The 24,098-nt window shown below is 40.0% G+C and overlaps 1 protein-coding gene across 2 annotated transcripts in view; it reads right to left on the bottom strand.

Annotated features, from left to right (window-relative positions):
- PARD3B (par-3 family cell polarity regulator beta) overlaps nucleotides 1–24,098 on the bottom strand; it is a 433,243-nt gene that overhangs the window by 161,598 nt on the left and 247,547 nt on the right. The window contains exon 16 of one of the 2 annotated variants that reach the window (XM_075153452.1): nucleotides 15,959–16,003. The exons of the other annotated variant lie outside the window; for it this stretch is intronic. Coding sequence (XP_075009553.1) covers nucleotides 15,959–16,003 — 45 coding nt within the window. The remainder of the gene's footprint in view (nucleotides 1–15,958; nucleotides 16,004–24,098) is intronic. 2 annotated transcript variants of the gene reach the window in all.

Genomic DNA, 24,098 nt, shown 5'->3' with positions numbered 1-24,098 from the left:
AAGCAGAGAGTCTATATAGGGATCAGATTTTATAAAATATTAAGTGCTTGCTCTCGGAAAATGAATGCTTTAAGATTTCCACTTCAATCTTGTGCCCTGTAACTCATGACCCCCCATTTTATTTACAATAGCTAAGATGCGTAATCTTTTTATAGTATCACTCTATATCGCTCCAAATCCAGAGGTTTAGGCCCAGCACTAGCTACTTGAAGTCAAAGCAATTCTTTAAAGCATATGTGGTTTATAGATTACAGCAGGATCTTTCTATATAGCTTGCTATATCAATAAAGAAACATTTTATTTGTTTACACATACAGTAATACTGTATCTACTACATACTAAATAAAATGCATTATTTATTTGCATTTTTCTGTCTGATTTTCTGAAAAGGCTCATGAAATTTTAATGAAAGTGGTTAAAGCAACAGACTATGTATTAAAATTATATACAAAAAATGACCTTAAAAGAGTACTATTAACATTGCAAAGTAAGGTGCTTAGGCTTGGAGAATGCCACAGCAGAGGTGTCCATCGTTAACTTATCTCTTTCTATGCATTCATTGTAATAGACTATCACTTTATGTCCCAAATACATCATTAAAATTTTATCTACAAAACTCCAGCTTCCTTCTTTCAGGAAATATCTACAAATATTTTTTTCCACATGTACAGCAATTACCCCCCTTTCTTATTCAATACACACTTTAATGCTCTAACACCAGCATTAAACACTCCTTCATGCATCTTTCTCCGAAACACCTTATAGAGTAGTAAATTTTTTTAATAAACACTAATGATGTCATTTTAAGAGAAACGTGTATTATCTGTGTCTCAGAGACAAGGAACTGAACCAGAAGGATGAAGATCAATTCAGGTTCCCACGTTAAGATTCTTAAGACCTGATTCCCCTGCCCTCCACTCCCTCTTCTAAACACTTAACATCTAGCATTTCGCGGGCTCACAGCACTGTTGCCACCGACTTTGGTTGCAGCCTGAATACGTTCAGCACTTCTGCAAATCAGCACACGTGCAGGTCAGGCACCAACAAGGTGAAGAACACACTATCTCATTGCGTGTCGTTTAAGGACACCTCCCCACCCCCAGCAATTCTGAGGTACAGGCACAGCTAGAAAATAATTCAAGCAGCATTTAATGGCTAGAAAACAGAAGATGATGTTTCTTTTTCCCTGAGATCATCTACACCACTAACATTACATCCTCCAACCAGAATATACCAAACAGCTACACACCTTGCAACTTCAACAATAAATGAGGCAAGGGTTGGGCCTTATACAACAGCCTTCGTTACCCTTAAGCAGATCCCTCTTGTGCTCTGAAAGTAAAGTCTTTGGGAAGAATTAGGTTTTGATTACGTAGGTCTCATGCCATCAGCATCCACTAAAAGGGTCTGAGTTGCCTTTGCAGGCTTCCTTAGAGCTAGCATTTCCTACTTCAAACACCTTAAACCTTCGAAGTTACGTTCTTTTAACAGAGTTTGTAGACACCGTTTCCTAGGTGTGGGGGTTTGGTGCTTTTTTTTTAGTTTGTTGGTTTTGTTTGTTTTAAAGAAAAGCAGAGTTTTCTTTACTGCAATGCTGGCTACCACCCTCTTCTTTCTGATGTGGTTTCCGGATCCACTGCCCCAGATCAGCACAAGCCAGCCCCCCCTCGGTTGTGTCACCCCTCCCCACGCTGCGTCTCCGCACCTAGCCACACGCCCAGCCTCCCTTCTCCCCCACCCCAGCTCCCTTTTCTAGCTCCCCCCGCCCCCACTAGCTTGCTATCTTCCCAGCCTCTAGCCATATATTCTTACCTTTTCCTCTCCTAAATAAAAACAAATATCAGAGTTATTTTAGGAGACAGCAAAAGAACAACCTCCGTCAAAAAAGCAAATAAAACCCACGCTTCAATTGACACTTGAATGGGAAGTTTTACTTCAAACGGCTCCAGTTTCACAGGATCTGTAATGGGACGTGTCATGCATGACACTTAACAGGTGATAACACAGTGACTCCGGCACACTACACCCATACTTTATACACAAAAAGAGAAAAGAAAAAGCAAACCATGAGTAAAGGAGACCAAGGGTTTTTCCTGAGACTTAATGATTTACCTGTATTTCCTACAGGATGGCAGAAAAAGAATGATTGTAAGAGATCTTTCTCCTGTATGCTTTCTTTTTTTAATGTATTTCCTCTCTTAATATAAACTCAGACTGAGAATTATTCTTTGTAGCTATTTTGTGATGTATATTTCAGTAGTAAGCAGTGAGTTATTTGATGCAACGGTTGACAAAATTTAGTCCTGAATGTAATGCTCATTCTTTTTTGTACCTTTAAAATTAAAACCAGTATGCCCTTTTTTAGAAAAGAATTAAACTCTAGAAGCTTCAACCAAACAATTTTGTCATTTTGTTTTCAGAATTAAGCATCTGAGCAGATTATAAAGCAATTAAAAAAAAAAGAGGCATCTGAATAACTACACTATATTGGATTTCTCTTTTATAACATCTCTGTTTGTCAACAGCAGTATTACAACTGGCAACCGAAAAAAACAACCCCTTTTTTGAATACAGGAATTTATGCCAACTGCAGATAGCAATGAAAATTGTAATTACATGAAAACCCCAAACAAATCAATGCCAGATCCTCTGTTCTGGTCCTGCTGCACAGAGAGCCTCGAAACCTGCCACAGCAAGTTAACTGAGGTTTTCGTTTGCAACCTTTGTTAAGTGCAATCACCCTTCAGTAACAGATGCAAACTTCTACTGCCAAGTTCGAGCTCTGTTTGCCCCTCCACTTGCCAGGTCCTGATCATAGTGCGCTGGAATGGAACTGATCCCTATTTAAGCTTTCAGTGTGGCAGTCAGGGTTTTGCTGCTATATGGCACTAAGAATCATAGAATCATTAAAGTTGGAAAAGACCTCCAAGATCATCGAGTCCAACCGTCAACCCAACACCACCATGCCCACTACACCATGTCCCTAAGCACCACATCTACACGTCTTTTAAATACTTCCAGAGATGGTGACTCAACCACTTCTCTGGGCAGCCTGTTCCAAGGCCTGACCACTCTTGCAGCAAAGAAATTTCTCCCAATGTCCAGTCTAAACCTCCTTTGGCGCAACTTGAGGCCATGTCCTCTCGTCCTATCGCTTGTTACTTGGCAGAAGAGACCAACACCCACCTCGCTACAACCTCCTTTCAGGTAGTTGTAGAGCGCGATGAGGTCTCCCCTCAGCCTCCTCTTCTCCAGGCTAAACAGTCCCAGTTCCCTCAGCCGCTCCTCATAAGACTTGTGCTCCAGGCCCTTCACCAGCTTCGTTGCCCTTCTCTGGACACGCTCCAGCACCTCCATGTCCTTCTTGTAGTGAGGGGCCCAAAACTGAACACAGGATTCGAGGTGCGGCCTCACCAGTGCCGAGTACAGGGGCACGATCACCTCCCTACTCCTGCTGGCCACACTATTTCTGATACAGGCCAGGATGCTGTTGGCCTTCTTGGCCACCTGGGCACACTGCCGGCTCATGTTCAGCCGGCTGTCAACCAGCACCCCCAGGTCCTTTTCCTCTGGGCAGCTTTCCAGCCACTCTTCCCCAAGCCTGTAGCGTTGCCTCGGGTTGTTGTGGCTGAAGTGCAGGACCCGGCACTTGGCCTTGTTGAACCTCATACAGTTGGCCTCGGCCCATCGATCCAGCCTGTCCAGGTCCCTCTGCAGAGCCTTCCTACCCTCGAGCAGATCAACACTCCCACCCAACTTGGTGTCATCTGCAGACTTACTGAGGGAGCACTCGACCCCCTTGTCCAGATCATTGATAAAGATGTTGAACAGGACTGGCCCCAACACTGAGCCCTGGGGAACACCGCTTGTGACCGGCCACCGACTGGATTTAACTCCGTTAACCACAACTCTCTGGGCTCGGCCATCCAGCCAGGTTTTTACCCAGCGAAGAGTGTACCTGTCTAAGCCACTTCCTAAACTAAAGAAACAATCATTCCGAAATTGGGCAAATTGTAGCATTAGGATCTGCCTCTCTCCAGTGAATTTGCTGCTCTGCCCCAAGCCCCACTATTCACACTAGACAGAATGTCTCCTTCCTACTCCCTCAGGAGTAAGCAAGCAAGCGAGCAGGAGAGGGAGACGGTCTCCCAGAAAAAAATCCACTAATACTGAAACATGCTGTGCATGCAACTGTCCCCAGGACCTGACTATGCCCTGCATGCTCTCCTGGCCACGGGGAACAGAGGGGAACCATAAGCAGAACAGGAGGCAGAAGGCTCTGCATGAACTAGTACCAGAATGGCCAAAAGAACTCAATGAAATAAAGATTATGTAGATATAACTGCGCTAAGTCTGCTAACGTCCTTGAAAATCTGGAGGTAAAGCTTTCAGGTCACAGGTTTGCTCCCCTCCCAAGACAGATATCCAATCCACAAAGGTTTTTTTTCGATTTAAGAGCCAGCTTGAAGAGGACGGAAGGATTAAAAAAAGGATTTTTACAATAGAAGGTGAAGAACTAAAGGGGCAGAAATCAGATATAGAATAGACTCAATATAGGTGTCAGACTACTGGGGGGGGGGGAGGAAATCAGCATTTAAGTTTCTTTAAGAAAAACCAAACAAACATTAAATAAGCTTGGTCTCATGTCAATAGGGATCTTCTGTGCACTCATAGGGTTAAGATACCAATCATTATGCTTATTACTTGTAGACAAAAATTAAATGATTGCAAACTACATCAGCCGATGCAAGACTAAATTAAGGCCAATGAGAAATTTCATCTTTCAAGACATTAGGCAGAAAAAAGGGTAAACGCTAGAGAAGGTGATGTGTTTTGAAAGGACAAAATGGTGCCATTGCCCATGGTAGGAGGGAAGTACCTGCTGGTAGTCGATGGTAACTCAAGAAAGTGCTTTCTACTCTTCTATGAAATGCTTTCCATTTCCACTGGTATGTACAGAAAAAACTCTCCCACTCTGCTCTTAGGTCAGGAAAAAGCATTTCAGTAGGACACTTAATTAGGGATGATATTCTGGGTACTTCTGGAGTGCTGTGTAGGTAAGTGCTAAGTAGCATTGCTGTATTGAAAGACTCACTAAAAATGTCATGAGACATACAAATAGCAATGTAATTCTTTTCTTCAAAGTTAATTTCTGAACCATATTGCTCTGCACAGCTTTTATTACGCAAAGATGTGTATTAATAAAGAGCACCAGCAACCCATTTTATATAATAAAACATTATTCCAAATGTTATGGAAAGCAAACACTGTACAAGATACTATTCCAGAAGTGAGCTGGACTAGAAATATCAATTACTGGTAGCTACCTTCAAAATCCTTCTTATTGACATGGCAACATGATGGGACTTCAAAATAAAAAATGAAGGAGAAGAATCATTCCAAGTTGAGAATTATAAATGCTTCCCTGTCTATATTCAAGCCTCAGAAGGTAATGTAACTGGCAAATACACGGTACTACAAAATAAAAACCCCCACAAAACCAGAAACAATCAAAAAACCCGAACAAAACCACAACAGTTATATCTTCTGTGGGGCTACGTAATTTTTAACTTTCAGCCGACTGGTTTAAAAAAAGAAAGTGTCCCCTTCCCCTCTTCAGCCAGTAGCTCGTTTAGTTCAGTCCTCTTCTTTCTACATCTCATACTTCATACTCCAAAATGTAAGTTAGAGGGCCAGATGTATTATCTGGGAAGTCTTCCAAATTCATTAACTCCTTGGCACCAATGACTTCAGGATCGCCACTGCCAGCACTGAATATTATTCCCAGCAAAAACCCAGCTCCTGGAGGGAAAGGATTACTAAAATGAGGCATTCGGCAGTGGCTGTTGGTCTCTTTGGTCGCAACAAACAACTAAAAGAACCACAGTAGCTGCCAACACGGATCACAGCCAACTCTTCAGTACCTAGTACCCCGAAGGTCTTTCCTGAACATCTGCAGATCATTCACCACAAAGCTTGAAAAATGCACAGATACTGCTTGAAGGAATACCAAACCAACAGCCAGAGAAAAGACTGGCACGAAGGCTGTGACCCCAGTTCTAACTGCCGAGGGGGGGTAAATGTTACCCAGGGGCATTAGAATCACATCAGCACTTTCTCCTCAATTACAGAAGATGCAGTCTGAGGCAACTCATCTTGCTTTCTGAAATGGATGCAGTCTGGCTGTCACCAGCTAAAGGGCTGATGCCTGAAGAGCCTTACAAGACCCTAGAAATGCAGGAGACCTGATGGATCCACTTGCTGTTTTCAGCTTTCTTCTCAGGGCCAAGAGAGGAGTTCCATGAAGGAAACCAGCTTATTATCAGTCATGCAGGCACCTTCATGAGCCATTTGTTCAGGCACCATCACCAGAGAGGCTCTCTGATTTAAAGATCAACATGCAGCAAGAGGTTCCCAGGATTTTAAACATTAAACTTGTTTTGCTGGCTGCTGTGCCTTACGTTGAATCTCCACAGTTTCAATAAAAAGCACACCAAATTCTTCACATTCTTCAAACTTCAAATTTACATTCTTCAAACTTCAAACTTACTGTTTCTTATTCTTTGATTAGGGTTAATGCCAGCTTTCTTGTCGTTTAACATTTTGCCATCTCCAATCACGTCAAATTTAGTAATGATTTTTACTGGGCATGATATTCCAGGATCCAGAGATGCCGAGATCTGAAGTCCTAATCACCACTCCTGCAGAATTGCAGTACCTATTATCCTGTGTGAAATTCTGCACTAACGTAGTTACACTGCTTCTGCTTTCAGAGAAAGCTTTATTTCTGCCTGATATAGCACTCCTCATATAGAGACATCCACCATATTTACAAGCTCTCCTACCCTCATGTCAGAAACAACTGGAATACGAGGCAGTAGGAAGCTCCAACTCCAAAGCAGAAACTTTCAGCAAAGACATGATATGTGGCAGGCTCAGCACAGACAGTCACGGGGAAAAGTATCGGCAGGTCTCAGGAAGAGAATGCACGCCCCAAATAGCCTACAACTGGTAACTCATGCCAGTACCGCACCATTTACTAGAGAGAGTATTTCAGCGCGCAACAGATACAGACTTCTGCAGGCATTCCTCTCCTTCAGTCCACTGCAAGCTGACACAGACAATGTATTTACCACAGAAAGATGACCACTTATTTCAAATACTAGCAGACCTTATGGTAAACGGATGCATTCATCACAACTATCAGAAATCTGTGCTTTACTTCATTTCATACTACTAAAATGTTCTGGGGTTTTTAATACTCTCTTGACTTGCTTCACTGAATTCTGCACAGAACAATATTCAGCAATGCTGACCAGGGGGAGAAACGGCAACTATGAGGTGTGAACATCAAAACACCCCCCCAAGCCTCAGTTAATAATACAATACGCCCACAATCACTTCAGGAAATTAGAGAGGGGAAAAAAAGGGGGTAGAAGAAATATGAATGTATGGGTACCTTTGCTGGATAAAATTCTTGTGTGTTGGATTTTTTTTCTTTCTAGTCACTTCTCCTACTTCTGTATCGTAAGGGAGCTGTAACATTGGGTAACTGTGAGCATGACATTTCCCAGGTCACATTAAACAAAGCTCCTGCCCCCTTCTCTGCTCCTGGAGCAAAAGAATACTCCCCAAGGAAAATGGCTTTGCAATCCCTGGATGCCAACAATTCATACTGGGTGATGCATAATTCCCATATTGCTGAGATGTGATGGAAAAGTAGTAAATCTTTCACCTCTACTGTTTATTTTTGAAGACTGCAGTTCGGATATCTGCCAGACCAGGCCTTCTCCTCTAAGAAAAGGCCATCACTACTGCCATGCAGACTTTCCACTCCAAGTTTACCCACACGTAAAAATGAGGCATTCCTGACACCCAGAATCACTCTCCAGTATCTTGCTCTAATAAACTTAATGTCGCAGCTTTAACAGGCATTTCCCTTGCTATGCATTCACAGGAGCATCTGTGTAGTTTCTATCTGCAGGAAATCTTAAGTTTCATTTCACAGACGTCACACTGAAATACCTACCTTTGGTACAATTTCAGGGCACAAGCCTCCTTCACAGAGAAGTCCAAGTTGTTCAGGACTTTCAGGTAGATGTACATGCACTTTTGTTCTTAAAGTGGGAACATGGAAAGGGCTTTGCTGTTGAAACTAGGGTTGTTTTACTACACTTCCGTAGTACTGAAAATTCACATTTGCTGGGTGAGACAGAGTGAAATAAAAGCTTCTGCTCAACTTATGCTTTTACAGGGTCATTTGTTCTCCGCTTCAGCAGCTTTCTGTGATCAGCTGGATTGAAAGAAACGCTACCCAGTCCCAGTGGTTCTTAAGGAAAACTGTCCTCCTTTCTGTCTGAGCTGCCTGTTCACTCCATCGGGCCCATATGAAAGCTTCTCCCTGCTTGTCAGGCTCAGCTGCTCCCAAGGACTGCTCAATCTTCTTCTCACTCCTTAGGACAGGACCAGACTCAGAGTGTAGCAGCCCGAACAAAGCTAAAAGGTAGCCATAGCCCTTTAACAGCAAGTAACATCAACAAAAATACACAGAACCAAGTTTCACTGCCATTAAACAAACCTCTCAGAAACTCACTTTCAGTTTATTCTTCAGGACAAGAAATAGAGACTCAAATTGGCTCCCCCACCTTCCTTTCTTTCAGCACAAAGGCATCTCTGAAGTTCTGCAAATCTTCTTTCATCCGTGCTTTCTCCCTCAGATGTGTCATCTCTACCCCCTCCACCCCAGTCAACTTCCTTCAGCTCAGGCTGATCCTGGGATCAGAAACTGTCAGTTACAAAATCATTCTTCTCTTCTCCCGAACTTCCTTTTTCTTGCTCCCTTGGCTAAACCAGAAGAATACTATTCTTTTTTGTAGAATTATTTTTTCTCCCCACAACAGCTCATCACGGAATTATAAGAATAATAATACTGGCATAGAGAGAAAGGGGGCAGAAACGTGGCTAGGCATTTACGAATACAAGGGTATCATGGGATCCTCTTCAGGAGACAGGAAAACATTAAGTCAACTATGCTATGTTATAAAACCTCAGTCACAGATCCTTGAATTTGCACCTGTGCTGCAGTTGGTCCATGTTCAGCTCCGCTCTAGATCCTAAATCTCACACAAGAACATTGAGGGAAACAGGTTTCTCCTGCAACTTTGTTATTGTTCTCAGCAGATCAGATCTATTCACTTTAATGACTGTAGTTTAAAGAAAGATCAACGGGCACTGCTCTGACATATCTTAATACAATGCACGCTAAGAGTCAGTCACAGAACACAAAGAATTCATAAAATCAAAGTGAGTAAGTGACTTCAGAGAAGATTCTTGCAATTCAAGGATGAGACAGCAGGGATGCTCTTCTTCAGTTTGCAGAGGTTTATTGCCATTTTTCATTCCCTGCTCCCACCACTGGGAAAGTAATTTTATCCATGGCAAGTAAAATAGTCTTTAAAAAATAAAAAAAACCCACCAAACAATGTGAGTTTGTCATTTGAATTTAAAAAGGATATGGTTTGACATGACAGCTGTCTCTGAAAGCCACAGTTCTCGCGTCCATCCACTTGCCGAGTTTCCCTTCTACTGGCACACAAGCTTGTCTCTCTCAAATGAGTGGTTCAAGGAGATAAGCCCAGCACTATTCACTTCTGTCTTTCTTGGGTTAGATTTTGACTGGTTTAGCTCTCTCAACCATCTCACCGGCTAAGCTGTGGGACTGGAATAAAAGAAGCAATGGGAACCAAGCAGCTGCGGGTAGGAGGTATGGTGACTAAGACTGCCTCTTTCAGCAGCAGCAGGCTTTTAGATCAACATCGTAACATCAAACCACACCCTCAAGCGAGGGATTTTTATCAACAGATGACTTTCTCAGGACCTAACAAAAAAGGGGTCACAACAATCATCATCACACAGCTAATAAAGTCTTCAAAAACAAGAAAAAAAAGCTGTCAAAGGAATAGTTACAGCTGGTGAATTTACTTGGGACATAAAATGATTCTTCTCAAAGGGAAAATGAGAGCTTGTTTCCCTCCATAGAAGAGAACCATCTAACTAGGTTAGAGTTGTTCATTAGCCACATAGGCCGGGCAGGCATGTGGGACTGTAAAGATTGCCAGCCTGGCATTCAGAAAAGATTTTGACCAACAAACTGCTTTTCACTCAAATTCAACAATACAGCAAGTTCTGTTAATTTAGAAGAATTGTTTGAAGCACAGGAACTGCTAAGTGTCCAGCCTTCCTTTTCCTGAGTCAGTGAAAAAAAGTCAAACTTCTCATGCAGAAATACATACAATTTGATGGGAGGGGGGAGCAGGGAAGAGAGAGATTGCTGTATCAGCCCCATTTTTAATAGCCTCTTAAAAATAATCAATATCTGGAATGTCCGGTTTGAGCTTCTCTTGCTAAAAAAAAAAAAAAAAAAAAATTAGAACTTGACAAGAGTTCTAATTTTGTTTTCATCTTGTTTCAATACACTTTCCTATCTCTGACAGGTTAAAATACACGAAGTTCCAACAGACAAATGAAAGTTTTTCGAACTAAACATTCATCCTTTGTATTTAGCACTCTAAATACTAGATGAAATTAAAAGAGCATTTTTCTCAACACTAATTCTTAGGCGTCAGCTCATGAAAGTTGGAGGCTCGGGATTTATTCCTACAGACTTCCAGACTTTGACCATTAAGACATGAAAAAATCCTGCAGCCCAGCAGTTCAACATTGTGCTGTCCTGTCCCCCATAGACTTGGTCACAGCATAGTTTTGGTTCTTGTGCAACTAGGCAGTGTTAAACAAGCCCCCCCCCCCCCCAGCTCTAACCAATGCAGATGGCTAGAAGAATCTATAACATGGAAACCATTATACATATTAAAAAAAAACCACTTAAAAAATAAAGTCCACTAAAAAAGGGTAGTAAAGCCATACTGGCATAGAGTACTAAGAAAATTAATGTATCATCCCAGTTTTCACTAGACAAGCTGTGTTTGAAGATAAGAAAAAAATAACAGTAGGCAGAGATTCAATGAAAGCTAAGCATTTTAACTTCTGGGCTAGAAATCCTTATAAACCCCAACAATATAATAGATTCAATGTAAAATCTTTGACTTTAGACCTTACCAAACGTAAGTATAGAAGAAAACATTAACTCTGTAAGTGACCTGCAGGAAAAGGGAATCTTATTTTTGTTTCTTGGCTGCATAAGTCGATACAGATTCTCAGATGACAGCAATTTATTTGGAACTATATGGTCAAAGGAACACTTTGCTTGGAGAATCACAATCAAAGTTGATAATAATAATAACAACAATAGTAACAACACTACCACCACGAGAAAATAATCATCCAGGGAGAGAAGCCCAAAGTGAAGGCAACGCTAAAGGAATGAAAATCTTGCAAAAATATTCCCAGCAATAAAGCATCAAACTTAACCAATAGCTTAACGATTCAAAGCTTAGAGAGGCATGGGTTATGGGTAATACAGAGTACTGAAGCATTATAGAAAGATACTTGCATTCGTTTTTGTGTCAGTCAAACTAGAATAGCACTAAGCACCGCACTGGCTGAATTAAGGGAAAATCACGTTGCACATCTTCCAGTGCTGCCACGGTTTGCTTGAAATCATAGGTCATGTTTATATTTGCAAATTTAGCAGCTGGGCACACCTGAGTTTACTAGAGTGTAATTACCTACACAATAAAAGTGTTATAACAGCTCTGCTCTGACAAAACACTTCCTAGAAATGGTTCAGGAGTTAGGACGCACCAAGCACTGCTTCCAGAGGCAACCTGAAGCCATTTTACAATAGAGGCTCAGAGCACAGATGGGGATCATCCTGTGCCACTCAACTCACGCTTTCAGCTTACACTTGTATAGATGCAACCTTAGTATCTCATAGACTTATTTCACCTACCAATGCAACCATGGCTTTCGCAATAGGCTGGAGAGCCTTTTCTGAAGGTAATGATGAAGCTTAACCTGTTGCACTTCCCATACCCTATTCCAGTGGGTCATATAAAATCTACCAATATTCAACCACTCCTGTGTCCTAAACCATAATCTTAATCCTCATCCTAGCCTTAACAAAACCTCAGTAAAATTTATTTAATGCAGAATACATCCTGGCATTAAAGGATGCAGAGATACACCAAGACCTTTAACCTACCTTATTCCAAACTACCTCCAGTCCCGATCTGAAGCCCAGTTTAACCACAGCTCAGTTACCCATACACAAAGCAGTACAGACTGGAGGTCTACCAGACGTGCCGGCACTCAGACCTCATCAAAGCCCTTGCAGGATTTAGCTGCACACCTACCTCTTCAAGCCTTCTTTCCCAGAACACTAATCCTATCCACAGGCTGAACAGTAACTTGGTAACCACACTGTCAGCAAAATTAACAGTAAGGGGCAGAACTTTACCAGAAGCATCCTTCAAACTATCCCAACGGGGCCTTTTCCTACTCAGGTCCTAACCCTATTTCTTGCCATATAGCATTAATTCAAATTCAGCTTGGTACCAGAGCTACCCCTGTATCATTCAATCTTGCCAGTACTAATCCATAGCCCAGTCACATGTTCCTCACATAGCAGCCAGCAAGAAAATAAGATCTTCAACTTATCTTGTCTCAAAACTGTCTCGAAACATAACCCCAGCCAAAAGCATGGTCTAGTGACATTAAAATAAAAATAGGAAAGCTTTTTTGCCCATTTTGCTAATTAATATGTCAGAGCTCATAAAGAAAGACTCATCAGCTTTTCTCCAGCACTACATCATCTGAAAGAGCTGTGTCAGCAGAGACCTCAGCAGACAGTCAATACATACTGAAAGTATCTAAGCAGTAAATCAGAACACAAAAAAAAGAATTTTAGAAAAAAATAAAAATAGCTGCAAAGAATTCAGTACTCAATTTCAGTATTTTATATAAATCAGGTTATATTTGACGTACAACAGTCCTGCCCCTCTTACGAAGGGTATGCTCCTAGCTGTCCTGGAATCGCTTTTCTGAAAAGCTAAGAGTTCATGAAAAACGGAGCTGAAGTTTGCTGATTTTTCATCTTTATGAATTTTCAGGGATCTTCTCTGCTTTAAGACAGAGGCACCACTTGTCTGCTTCTCATTCTCATCGTTAGAATTGAGTTTAAGGAATGCGGACACACCATGGCTGAGCGCACAGGAAGCTTACAGAGGACAAAATCCTCCTCAGAGGATCCAGAAATGATGTCTTACACACACTCTGAACTCTGGTCTTCTCCAGAAAGGGCCAAGTAGGCTGCATCAATGTAGCACTCCAGTGCTTTTGCCAATGGTATTGTGGAAAACATTTGCAACGCTAAGAACACCTGTAAGCACTGCAGGAGTCTTCTATCCGCCAGGATGAAGGACAGGCCAGCTACGAGAACCAGAATTCACAGATGCATTTCTGTGATGGAGAAATACAGGAATAAGTCTCCAGTCATCTTCCCAAAGAACATGCTTACAAGCTCAGGATGTGTCCAGACCTGCTTCTAAAAATCAAATCTACTTTTTAAGGAAAAAAAAAAAGGAACTGCTATTTGTGGGTGCAATATATAAAAAGACAGAAAGATGGGGCTACAGCTACAGATCCTTCTAATGCCTTGGTCTTCTGAAGAATTGTGATAATGCTTTTTGAAATACATGCTGCTAACTCCTGCTGCTGCTCAGTAACATGTAAAATGTGAGGGATACAGTAGCTATACCAAAAGCTGAGACTAAACGCTTGAAGAGCCACTGCCCCAGAAGGAATAGAAAGGATATTTCCCTAGAGAGAATTACTGAACTGCGTATTTCATAGAACAAGTCATGTTGAAGGAGAGAAGGGATAATTGCATTGATTGTTAGTAGGTGATAATTAATTCTGTAGAGAAATATGTTTAATTTCCTGAAGTCTAGAATAGGATGGAAGCTCTTCATTCAGTAATGAGAAAATAACGGTGTTTTGCTCCCAGCACAAGAAGCTGCAATGTCTCCCTTAGCGCATTCTTAAAGGTACCTATACCTATAGGAAGGCAGTACAATGAAAGATGTTAAAACAAGAGTTGTGTGATGTGACTGAATGCCAGCAAGATGCATATATGACATATAATTCCAAAAAGCATACAGTAAAAAGGGACCAGAGAAAAAGAACGCCATGTTCTTGAACAAACCTTTAAAATAAGTATTTGAATGGAACAATGAGAAAGCTGAAGCTGCAGCTTGATTTCTCTTCACGAAGGGTTAGGAAATGTAACATAGAGAAGGGAGAAACATTTTTCAACAGTAAGTGAACAGTATTTGAAATGGACAGAAGCAAGAAAAATCATTTACACTCCAACCTTCTCAGAAGTTAGCTAGCTCCTTTTATTCTGAAGGGGAAAAAAAGAAACAACCTGTAGGATCTTTGTATCTATTCCTTAGGTGATCTGTTGACCACTGATTTTAGTCTATGAAAAAAGATCTTAGGTACATGTAAGAGGTCTATGAAGGATAAGCAAAGCAAACAAGCCAAAGTTCAATAAGCATGGGTCCACATTTTCATATAAAATTTGTAGGTGTCTTCAAATAGAAAAATTTTCAAAGCCATGGTTTTCAAGAATCTGGAGAAGTGTGCAGAAGAAAGATCAAATGCTGCTAAAAGTGGTATTATAAAGCTTAATGTACCTATAACAACTGATTGCCAAAGAGTTATGATCTCACCAGGTTTCCTTCCAATATTCTTTGATAGCAGTGAATTCCACTGATCTTTGGATAACTGCATGATGTTGCAATATTTGTAATAATTTTTCTGCACAGGAAAAAACTCAAGGGCAACATCCCTAGCTTCTTCGAGTTGACAAGATCATTTCTTTGAAGCTTTCATATTCCCAAAACAAAAAGTTGAAAGAATTTTTTCTCCCCAGGAGTGATAATGTTACAAGACATATGAACTACCTCTTGATTCAGAAAGAGAATCCAAGAAGTTCACAGACTTAGGAAAGATGCCAGAAAAATTTAAAAAGAATTTGTCTACTAAGTTCAGGAAAAGGTCTTCAGATAAGGAAAATCCATACCAGAGAACTAAAGAACTAGAGAAGGACACCCAGTTGCACGGAGAAGGAATACCATAAACAATCAGGAATCTCATAGTTGACCTTCCTTTACATGAATTCAGCTTTTTAGTTCTATCAAAGGGGTGGAAAAAGGCAATGTGCAATCATGCTACAAAGGGGCAGCCTGAAATTTCAGGGTTTTCTAACATCAGAAGAGATTGCTGAATAACTTGAGTTTTCTAAAAAGTTTAAGGTTTCTTATGTCAGCTGATCCATAGCTTGTGAAAAATTACAATCTTATGTGACATTTCCTTGAAAGTTCTTATAATACAAGAACTGTAAGTTGTACAGTACCATGGTGTGGTTTGCAGAACTTATTTAATAAGTACGTACATTAATGACAGCAGTATGGACTTTTTTTTTTATTTGTATGGCCTGAAAAGTTTAAGAAAACCACAATTGTTTCTACTGCAAAGGCATAATGAAAGGAAAAGCTCTGACATTCTTTTTTTTAATCTGTAGAATTTTTTTTAGTGTTATCTTCAATATTCCCGGTAATGGAAGTGGAACTCAGAGCAAGGAGAAAAAGCAAGAAATATTTATATTTTTCAAAGTGTGTATCGTTTAAATCTCCACACTTTAAAAGACACGTTGCACTTGCCCTTATTATTTGAAAGGGCATCTTCTTCAGTTTACAACACCTGCACTGAAAAAAAAAAAAGTTACAGCTCTTCCTGCAAATGACTCGGCTACATACAGTGCCTGGCGAAGAACAATCCCTAATTCATCACTGTACAACTTGGAGTCAGTGCCTACAAAGAAATGCCTTAATTTGCAACTCTCTTAGTCACCACAGTATCTGTAAGCTGATTTAATTTACTGCCCATACTACTTTTAAGTTGCTGACTTTTCCTCCAAAATAGGAGAACAGCTTACCCGATTTGTGTCCGGCCAACAAACCAACTTTGCTTTCATCTGCCACTGGAGAAATAAAAGAAAAGACACAAAGATCAGAAACTTATTTAAATTCACAAGACTTTGAAACACTGTCAAATTATTTCAGACACATAGAATCCTAAATCTTTAAAGTATAATAATTTGTAAAAAGCCTTTTTTTACCTAATCCACCTGGGGTGCTTCAAAGTCCAAATATCTGAATCAAAGCCCACCAAAACCAATAAAAGGACTACCAGCAGTCCTTGTGGGTTACAGATCAGGACCTCAGCACTGACACACTCAAAACTGAGTTGTCAGAAGAGTAATTGCATTTGTAAATAACTCATCTTGCCAGACAAATCACAGGGCATAGGAAAGTTGTAACATTTTCAGATCAAAGACCTCAATTGGTAAAAAGAATCCAGATGTGGAAACCTTCCCATCTGCAAGACATCTCACTGACTCACAGGACCCTCTGCAGACAATGAGGACTCCCAAAATCCGAGCTTTTGGAAGGCTTATGCTTTTTTCCATGTTACGATTTATTTTATTTTATCTGTAAATCGTACCTTTGCAGTATTTCACAACACCTTATAAAGAAAGATGTTTACAGTAACAACAGGCTAGCAGACAGGCTAGTGGAGGAGCAATTTCTGAATGTAACAAAAATTGTAATTTTTCTTCAGTAACTGTACTTCAGTTTATTATCATATACCTCAAGAAACTAATTAAAACACTTTCCCAGAGGGCTGAGGGGAAGAACCAATCACCATTTCTTAAAATGAATTCTATGCAAAGAAACAGTGCTAATGCAATGTTAGGGATGATAAAACAAGCACAGGAAATGAATGTTAGGGTTAAAAGCTTATCCTTCAACTCTGCCTGCCCAAGCACTCCCTTATATTGTGCCTTAAAATGTGATCTCTTTATACGATAAAATAAATTGTCAAGTCATACTAAAAATACTATAAATGGGAACTTAAGCAAGTTTTGCATAGTGGTCGCCATAAAAAGTTTATATACAGGGTTAGCTGTAGTGATACAGGAATGTGCTATTTTCTACCCAGGAAGGAGCACTGCTGTAGTTATTGACATTTAAGAGCTACTAGTGAGAAAACAATCACAGTAAATGTTTTCTTATACTGTCTCCCCACTTCACTTTTAGGGAAGCTTCCCCCTCCCCAAAACCAGCATCAAATTCAGGACCGGGATTCACAATGGGAATCATGAATCCATAACTGACCATTGCATCTCTTCTCCACCTTTGTAATCTGGTTGTCATCTGATTATCAGTAAAACTGACATAGTGCAGTTTCGTTGTGGGACGTAGATGCTAATAAAGTAAGACTAACACTGTTCACTGTGTTATGCAGAGATGCTGCAAAACAAAATAGCAGTGGGGCTAGTCAAAATTAGAAGTGCAACCAAAATTCAAGGCAGTTCTGTACTGCTTGTCCTTTAACCTTTCTTCTAGGTTTTTCTACTCCCTGGAAACGGTAACTATTTACCTCCTTGCTATGCAGTTTGATCCTATAACGCAAAATGACCGGACAATGATTTGCTGTAAGGATAGTTCAAATTCCTTTTCCTCCTCTCTCCCCCCAAATTTACCTCTAAGCAGAACAACCGTGGAAAACTTTAGTCCCAAAGGCTAGTGTTTTGACAAGTTATGATTGTGTGAAAACAAGGGATTATAATGGAAACTGATTTGCAACCTTAATTATAGCAGTCACTTATGGCAACCACTATAATATATGATAATTACCTGGAGTAGGTTATGTTACAGTACATAGGAGCTTAAAAAAAAAAGAAAAAAGATAGCAAGGTTCACAGCATTTTTTTAAAACTATGCTGATGACTTGGTTTGACTGAAGCTAAGTTTTACATTATTAAAAGGGATAAATCCATTTAACTTAATTATACTTTACACATCAGCTTCACACACAAAAATTAGATTTTAATACTGGAGAGAAAAAAAGGAAGAATAAAATGATTAGAAAATGAAAAATAATCTTACCAGAATATAAGGTTAGCATTCTGAGTTTAAGCACACACAGACAAAAATTGGGAAATGCAAAAATTGAAGTTTTATATCAAAGTTTGAGCAAAATATGTGTGTCCCTCCATGGGGTAATTTTCATTTCATGGGATTATTACGCTTGGGCAGTGACTTCCAGGCTGGCCATCTTTCATTAGACTGAACAGGAGTGGCACAGACAAGTCCACTGGATGAGAATCCCATTTCTTCCCTTGTTTCCTCCGGGAACAAGGAGAAGAGAACAGAAAAGAAGGAAAAGGCTAACTGGACATAAATACTTTGTATGCCAAAGTTGAAAACCTTGTAACTGAAGATTTAATTTAGGAAGTATAGAAGATGTCCTGTTCCACAAAATAGCATTTGAAAACACTGCTCTGCGTGATGTTAAAAAAATCATGCAATCATTCAGTTATGACAAAAATAGTACTTCTCCGGCTATCTTCCTTGGCTTTTGAAAAAAGCAAGAGCTAAGAGGAAATTTCTTTTCTAAGATTGCACTAGTGTTGGCCTACCTTTGCAGAAAGGCACCTGAAAGACTTTAAACAGGGAAAAAATACTGTCTACTCTTAAAACTCAAGTAAAAAAAAGAATAATTATTTTTATATTGCAACATCAAAAAGTAATTACATTGCAACTAACTATGAAAAATTTCAGCTCAAGAGGATCACACTTGGGAATGTGCAGTGCCAGACTGGAATATATCAGGAAAACATTTTTAACAAAATTTCAACTGTAACTATTTTTATTAGGACACTAGAAATACTATATATTCTTGAGCGAGAATTGTTAAATGCAAAACATTTCAAAAAAAATGAAACCACCTGATTTGGGGACTGTAAACACAAAACAAAGCAAAAATGTGGGAAGGATCAGCGCAAGGGAGTAATTACATTCATAAAGAAGAAGGAACTTCTCCTTAACTCGTAAATCAAACAAATACTTCACATTTTGAAACGTCCCTGGAACTCCAGGGGATGTTACTTCATAAAGTTATTAATGTTTGTCAGTGTAAAACACACTAGCTCTTCTAAAGTAACATCTGTAATTTAGGAACCGCATTTTCACCACAGAAGCCAGTTAGGTATTCATGGTCAGTACTTGGAAGTAATTGCTGAAACACAAGTGACAGAAGTTCTACAGCTAGTTAATAAAAGCATGGAAATTTGGGGGACTAGCAAGACCACAGATTATGGAAGATGGAATATTACTAAAACAAACCAATCTCTCCAGCTGATAGCAAACAACTGATACTTTTTTTTTTAAACTATGCCAACAACCACAACAAACAGTAAAAAACCCCAACCCTCTATGCTATGAATAATCAGATGTATTAGGATTTCCTGTGGTAATATTATGGAGTGCTGTTTTGCTTTAAGAAAATAAGTAGTATTGTTCAGCAACAGTAAAAGCACCCAACAATACCTCCACGTCCTTCCAGATAATCTTTTCATTGCCATTTCTGTGCCCTACTCAAGATAACCAAGGTAGCCATTTTACCTCAATTGCATGATTTTCAATGGTTTAGTACACAAGCAGCCTTCTGTACCGCCTCAGAAAGTCCAGGATTACTTACAGGTCAACAAACTACTTCCCAGCTATGGTTTAGAGAAGCACAAATCAATGCTGCTGCCATTGGGATAACCAATTTTCCTCCTTTTGCCCAGTTCAATCGCTGTACCATTATATTCTTTTTCCCTAAAACAAGGAGTTACTACTATTCACAAGATAGAGGGTACTACTATTCAACTTAGTGCCTCTTTTCTGAAGGATCAGTTTTGCACGTGGATTAAGAGCTACTTAAAATCTTCTAGACACATGGAAGTTATTTGTATTTCTGCTGGACAAACTGCCACATACATTTGAAGACCAGCTGCAGTTCTGCTCTCAGAAAAGAAGCAAACAAGGATGAAAATTACAATTAATGGGAAATAACAAGAGAGACTGAAACATCAAAGAATTTCCTGGAAAACAAATTTTCTGATACCTTTATTAGTCAATAGGAAGCCCAATATAAAATTTCTTATTATACCTCAATCAATTAACAAGGGCTGTATTCCAAACCACATATTCAAATGATACTTCCGTGCTTTTTAGAATCCATCAGTTTCTATGGTATAAACACAAGCAAGTAAAGCAAAGCTACAAATTGGTCACTGTTTTTTCTGATGAACTGTATCCTTACCCAGCCCCTTCATCATAATGAAGGCACTAAATCATCAATTAATTTTAGTCAATGATAGTGCCAATGACATAATTCTCCTGCCGTTTTTATTTTCTTGGTGAAGTGTTTCCCCATCTAGGAGCAGCATAAATCACTCGGAAAAATTGCGTCAAATGTTGGCTCACAACCATCGCTTAGCAAATGCTGCCTGCTGTTCCAGGTTTGCCCTGTAGGACTGCGTACAAAGACCACAGGCTTTTATACTAAGATCTACAGGAGCAATAAAATGTGTGTATTAGGAAGGAAGGATAAACTTGCACTGTCTTAAAATACTTTCCTTCAGTAATTCCCCCTCCTCCCCTCTCCAGTGACAATGAAACTTCACAGAAGGGCCCCATCTCTCCTGCTCTGGGGTCACCTGGTTATCTACCAGCTACTCATTCTTGAAGGATTGTGAGTCCTTGATAGATTCCTGTTCAACTTCGATGTTGAAAAGCAGTGAGACTAGCAAAAAGCTTGCACAAGGGCCAAGAATAAATTATACTTACGAGGTAAAAAAGGTAAACCTTCTCCAAAATGGCATCTAACACAACACTTGGGATGCCCTCTTCAGCATATTCAAAGACAGGAATAAATCACTCCCAAACCAAGATTCTGGATTCTTTTTCTCACCTGTACAAGATTTTCTCTAATTAGACTTTTCAGAACAATTTTGTTAGAACTGATTTAATACTTCAATTCAATTGTATTCAGAGAAGGTCCCCAAGGACCTTATAACCGCCAAGGGATACATCTGCTCGAGGGTAGGAAGGCTCTGCAGGGGGACCTGGACAGGCTGGATCGATGGGCCGAGGGCAACTGTATGAGGTTCAACAAGGCCAAGTGCCGGGTCCTGCACTTGGGGCACAACAACCCCAGGCAACGCTACAGGCTTGGGCAAGAGTGGCTGGAAAGCTGCCCAGAGGAAAAGGACCTGGGGGTGCTGGTAGACAGCCGGCTGAACATGAGCCAGCAGTGTGCTCAGGTGGCCAAGAAGGCCAACAGCATCCTGGCCTGTATCAGAAATAGTGTGGCCAGAGGAGCAGGGAGGTGATCGTGCCCCTGTACTCGGCACTGGCGAGGCTGCACCTCGAATCCTGTGTTCAGTTCTGGGCCCCTCACTACAAGAAGGACATGGAGCTGCTGGAGCGTGTCCAGAGAAGGGCAACGAAGCTGGTGAAGGGTCTGGAGCACAAGTCTTATGAGGAGCGGCTGAGGGAATGGGGACTGTTTAGCCTGGAGAAGAGGAGGCTGAGGGGAGACCTCATCGCTCTCTACAACTACCTGAAAGGAGGTTGTAGCGAGGTGGGTGTTGGTCTCTTCTCCCAAGAAACTAGTGATAGGACGAGAGGAAATGGCCTCAAGTTGCACCAAGGGAGGTTTAGATTGGACATTAGGAGAAATTTCTTTACTGCAAGAGTGGTCAGGCCTTGGAACAGGCTGCCCAGGGAAGTGGTTGAGTCACCATCCCTGGAAGTATTTAAAAGATGTGTAGATGTGGTGCTTAGGGACATGGCGTAGTGGGCATGGTGGTGTTGGGTTGATGGTTGGACTCGATGATCTTAGAGGTCTTTTCCAACCTTAATGATTCTATGATTCTATCTTGGTGTCAGCACATGAGAATGAAAATGCCTAAGCTTGCATTCACTATTACTACTACTTATTGTTGAAGCACCAGCAGTACAGTTGATGCTGTCCACCTGACACATTTACCTTTAAATGGAAGGTTTTCTCCTGGCAGAAAATAACATTGTTTTACAATTTCCCAGCCAGTGTGATAAAAATTTCATCACTTTCTTCCAGTGGCACAGCAACTACTCATTCTTGAAGGTTACACTGCTAATTGAGGCCATCACAGCTTCTTTTACACTTCTGCTGTCTTCTCTAATCCTCTCTCACCTCTGTTCCAGAGAAACTGTACCGGGCTAAAGCTGATCCAACCCCCCTGCTACACATCTCCCGCATATCATTAACACTTCTTCCAAACTCCTAGGGTTAAACCGCAAGTTCGTAATCTCATCTGTCATTCACTGGTTGAAAACATTGATAGCAAACAGACTTAAGACAAAGTGTAGGGAACAGATTTATAACAAAGTGTTCTTTAAAGTTACTTCATTATCATCCGTACTTTCTTTCTCATAGTAGCTATACATTAATTTAATTGCTATTTTCTCCCCCTAACACTTTAATAATCTAGGTGGATTAACAGATCAACTCACTTCAAACTTACACTAAAGCAGCGTAAGAAAGTACCTCCTCAGCCAGGTGTTACCATTTTCTCAGGTCTATCACCATCACAGCTCATACGATGCTCCCAGTCTGCTCCACCAAGCTTCCTTGAATCTTAGATTTCCACAAAACCAGTCCAAAAAGTTGATATTCCCTCCTGCCCACTTCTGCCCTTATGCCACAGTTCACCTTCTCCTCAACTGCATCAATGCAGATTTGGTGTAAAACCAAGTAACGGAATTGACCTTGTTAAAAGCCTTTCTTTTCATACAGAATAAACCTAATTTCAGTCTCATCTCAATTCAATTCACAGTGTCCCTATCACTTAATAAATGATTTTGTTTCATTCCCTACTTATAAATCTTGCAAACAGAAATTTGAAAGACATTTAAACTAAGAAAACTACATCGTGTTCATTTCTAAAAATTTATTCTGCAGAGTGGCCTCAGAAAATATACATCTAATCTGACAGTACTAGAAAGTTACTCATGACATAAGCTAGAATAATTTTAAAATCTCTCTTGGTCCTTGATCCCAAAGACAATCACAGCCATAAGCAATATAGTTTTTCCTAAACCCATGACATTTTTGTTTTTGAAAAGTCTTTCTCTTTAAGAAATGATCTGTTAATTACTGTTACAAGGCAGTAACATTGAAAAGTCTGTTAGAATTCTGAGCCATCTTCTTCTCTATTTCCTCATTAATGTTGTAATGAACTTAATTGGCTCCTAAATGCAGTTCTGAAGTTGGTTTCAACCCAAAGCAACCCGACAAATGTATTTCATACACACAACATGGTTAACAAAATGATTTTAAAATACCAAACCACTTTTTGTCCCGCTAATACCGTAACTCTCACTAGAGACCTCCCAAAATGTATTCTTTTAATTGTATCTGAATCAAATCATTGTTTAAATTGAAAAGTAATCTCCATTAGCTCTGCCTGGTCCTCATTTGGTTATGTTTTGAGATATTTATTTCAATATCCAAAATTACACTCAGAATAAGAATAATCTGGTTCAGAGTAAACCACTAAGTACCTAATAGCATCTTGATTGCATTTTCCGCATCCTTGTGGATGTGAAACACTGGTTTCTCTTTGGTTTGAGGTATTTTAAAAGTATAAACTGTAATCGAATGCATCCCTTCGCTAACAAAGAAATTAGCCTTTAGTTAAATATCGGCTTCCTTGCAGAATACTCCATACCTTACATCTTGCATATTCACTTGCTAATTATTCCTAAATACATAAACAAGTTGGCCAATATCTTTAATAAATATGCCCCAAGGTTAAGGGAATCTGAGCATGTCTAATGATGTTTTAGCAAATAATATTTCACTCACATTTAAAATCAAGTAAAGGACGTTTCCATTTCTTCAGGCTGTAGAGCTTAATCAGTTAAGATCTATGGGTTTTTGCTTTTTATGGCGAAAGCAAGAGGGAGTTGAGCAGTACTTTGGGATAGCGGTCATGGGTTATTATCCCAACATCCTCAAATATAAATCTACACAGTACTTTGCCTGAACTGATATACAATAAAATTGCTATATACTCATATACTCATATGATTCAATTTCATGTTGCTTCAGGTTAAAACAAGCCACACTTTCATGTGTTTGAATACAATTCCCATGGCTGTAGTTTTTACACTACATTTATGCATAGCCTAAAT

The sequence above is a fragment of the Calonectris borealis genome, chromosome 6, assembly GCF_964195595.1.
Source record: "Calonectris borealis chromosome 6, bCalBor7.hap1.2, whole genome shotgun sequence".
Classification (NCBI taxonomy): Eukaryota; Metazoa; Chordata; class Aves; order Procellariiformes; family Procellariidae; genus Calonectris; species Calonectris borealis.
The sequence above is the reverse complement of the archived record's forward strand: the minus strand, read 5'-3'. Positions and strand labels throughout refer to the sequence as shown.